Source organism: Poecilia reticulata, linkage group LG11, assembly GCF_000633615.1.
Source record: "Poecilia reticulata strain Guanapo linkage group LG11, Guppy_female_1.0+MT, whole genome shotgun sequence".
NCBI classification, from domain to species: Eukaryota; Metazoa; Chordata; class Actinopteri; order Cyprinodontiformes; family Poeciliidae; genus Poecilia; species Poecilia reticulata.
The window spans coordinates 28034332-28037084 of NC_024341.1; the positions used below are offsets into that span (position 1 = coordinate 28034332).

Genomic DNA, 2753 nt, shown 5'->3' on the forward strand with positions numbered 1-2753 from the left:
GCTCCGCCCTCCTCCGTCTCGCTCTCATCGCTCCGCCCTCCTCCGTCTCGCTCTCATAGCTCCGCCCTCCTCCGTCTCGCTCTGATCGCTCCGTTTCTCTCTGCAGATCCAGACAAATCCAACGCTACGCAGGTAGACCATGTAAAGGTGAGCATGCTCCTCGTCTCCTCTCCTCACCTGAAGGTCCGGCTGTGCTAACCCGACGCCGTTTCCTCTGAGCAGCGACAAGAGGAGGCCGCCATCTTGGAGAGCGTGGTGGCGGAGGACCACGCCGTCCTCCTCAAGTCTGTCAAGAGAAGTCAGTGAAAGTCTCTGGTTCTGCAGGACCGGTGAAGGTCTGCTGCTGATTCTGTTCTGGTTCCTCCTGCAGCCACCAGGAAGAAAGGCGGAGCCAAGTCCGGCTGCAACGAAAACGTCCTGAACTCCACCAGGAAGGTTCGTCCTGTCGGCCGCTTTCAGCCGCTTTCAGTCGCTTCCTCCAGCACTTTGGGGCGGTTTGGTCGTCAGTCGCTGATCTTGTGTCGCTGCTTTAGAAATATTCTTCAGCTGCTTTGTGACGTTGTTGTGAGGAAACGCTTTGAGCTTCTGACGAGCGTTTTGTAAACGCCACATTGATCGTGGCGTTTAGCTGTCACAGCTTGGAAATGAGTTCAGGAGCCGTTTCTGGTTGTAACGTCTTGGTTCTGGTTCTGATTCAGACCCGGACAGCCAGAAAACCCCCGTCTACAACTAAGAGGTCAAAGGTTCTGGACGTGAGCAAGGAGGGCAGCGCCATCAGACGGTGAGCGCCTTGACTCCTCCCCCTCTATGTAGGCCCCGCCCCTTTAGGCCCCGCCCCTCTGAGCTTCCTGTGTGTTCAGCTCCAACAGGAAGCCTCTGATGACCCCCGCCAGGAACCTGCTGGACTCCTCCCTGATGATGGGCCCCACCCCCCTCATCACGCCGCGCTTCGACCCCAGGTAAGACTCACCTGGCCAGTCAGACTCACCTGGCCGCAGCGTTGTGGCGTCGGCCTCATGGCTCTGCCTCCTCAGACTGCCGAAGACGCCCGCCATCAGAGTCCCGCGCCACAAGGAGCGGGTCCTCAGCATGTCGGTCAACGGCTCCCCCATCCAGGCAGGAAGTGACATCGTCATCAACGTTCCAGTCGGGAATGGAGAGGTGAGTGTTGGAGCCCCGTCACCAACGGCTGATTAGCTCCTGTGCTAACAGAAATGCATCCAGAGGACGTTTTTGTCCCGTTTGGTTGTAATCGTATGAATATTAAATGATTTAAGCGAATAACAATAAAGACAAAAACAATTTAACTGCATTTTGCAGGAATGTTTCTGGGAAAGAATCCAGTAAAGTGGAGAAAAGAGTAATGAACTGTTTCCCATGAACATGTGGCGTTTACTGCTGTAACACATTTAGTCCCAGAAAAGATGAGAATAGATGTGTTTGTCCCTGACTGGTCCACTAGAGGGCGCTCTGACAGGAGCTGAGTCCAACTCAAAATCACCGAAATTATGACAATTATTGTTCAGTAATTATTAATAGGTGATCTTATTTAATAAATGAATATTTTAGACTTTGATGCTGGAAGTATTTGTTCAGCCATGCTAATGAGCCGAAGCTTCGGCCCTCTGTAACCCGACCTTTGACCCTCAGAGCATCCAGCTGCTGGCCAGTGAGATGGACTCTCTGGACCTGAGGCTGCTGGACGAGTCGGCGCTGAGGAGCATCCGGCTGCTGAAGGTGGGTCCATCACTTCCTCTGCATCACTTCCTGTCTCTGCGTGCCAGAGTCATTCTCTTCTTCTGTGGTTTCTGACAGAACCGCCTGACCACGCTCTGCGGGCCGTCGGAGTAGCAGCAGCTGGAGTTCTGGCCCGGTTTTTATATTCTTGTTTTTTGTTTTCTGGTTTCAGTTTTTTTGTAAATGTTCTGGTGAAGAATCGGATCAGAACCGATTCTCCCCTCTGAGATCCATTTGATCCGGAACAAGTTCTGTAAATACTCCATGTTTCAATAAACCCAGTAGAACCTCGTCCTGCCGGTCCTGTGTGTCTGAGCGTCAAACGTCTGGTTCTGGTGGGACTCCGGCCCGTTTTAACCCGTCAAAACCTGGAGAAAATTCATCAGAACCAAATAGAGACTTTATTTCTGAACAGAGAAGAACCTCCATGAAGCCCAGAGAGGTCAAAGCTCTGGATCCAGAACTCTGGACCCGACCCATCAGAACCTCTGGGCCGGTTCTGATGCAGCTTCATGTCTGAACGGGTCCGGTTTAACGAATCGGAACAGAAGAAGAAAGTGGAGTCCGTTCCTCAGAGAGAAATCATCGATTCTGTTGGTTCTGATGATCCAGAACCTCAGAATATCGCATCACACCATAAAAGTGATTTGTATCCAGAATCTCCAGGTTCTGTTCAGTAACGGTACCTTTTCTCCTCAGCCCAGATGAGGTGGTTCTGGTGTTTTCTCTGGTTCTGGAGTGGCTTACCATGACATGCTCCAGGCTGGGGTCATGTTTTCCTTCCACTCAACTTTCTGTGAATATGCCTGTGAACGACCAGCATGTTGGTGAATAAACGACCAACATGAAGGTGAATAAACGACCAGCGTGAAGGTGAATAAACGACCAACATGAAGGTGAATAAACGACCAGCGTGAAGGTGAATAAACGACCAACATGATGGTGAATAAACGACCAGCATGATGGTGAAACGAGACGTTTTCAGATCCCGCTGCAGTTCGGCGCCGGCGCCAGCA

General features: G+C 51.7%; 1 protein-coding gene across 1 annotated transcript; it reads left to right on the forward strand.

Moving 5' to 3' along the window:
* Positions 1 to 3: 3 nt before the first annotated feature.
* Positions 4 to 2029, forward strand: cdca8 (cell division cycle associated 8; the record flags this gene model as incomplete). The annotated part of the gene is made up of 8 exons (XM_017307387.1): positions 4 to 147; positions 223 to 298; positions 371 to 435; positions 699 to 781; positions 861 to 959; positions 1035 to 1161; positions 1651 to 1737; positions 1816 to 2029. Coding segments are annotated over 8 exons (717 nt in total), but the record flags the coding sequence as incomplete, so codon positions are not given.
* Between the last annotated feature and the right edge of the window lie 724 nt (positions 2030 to 2753).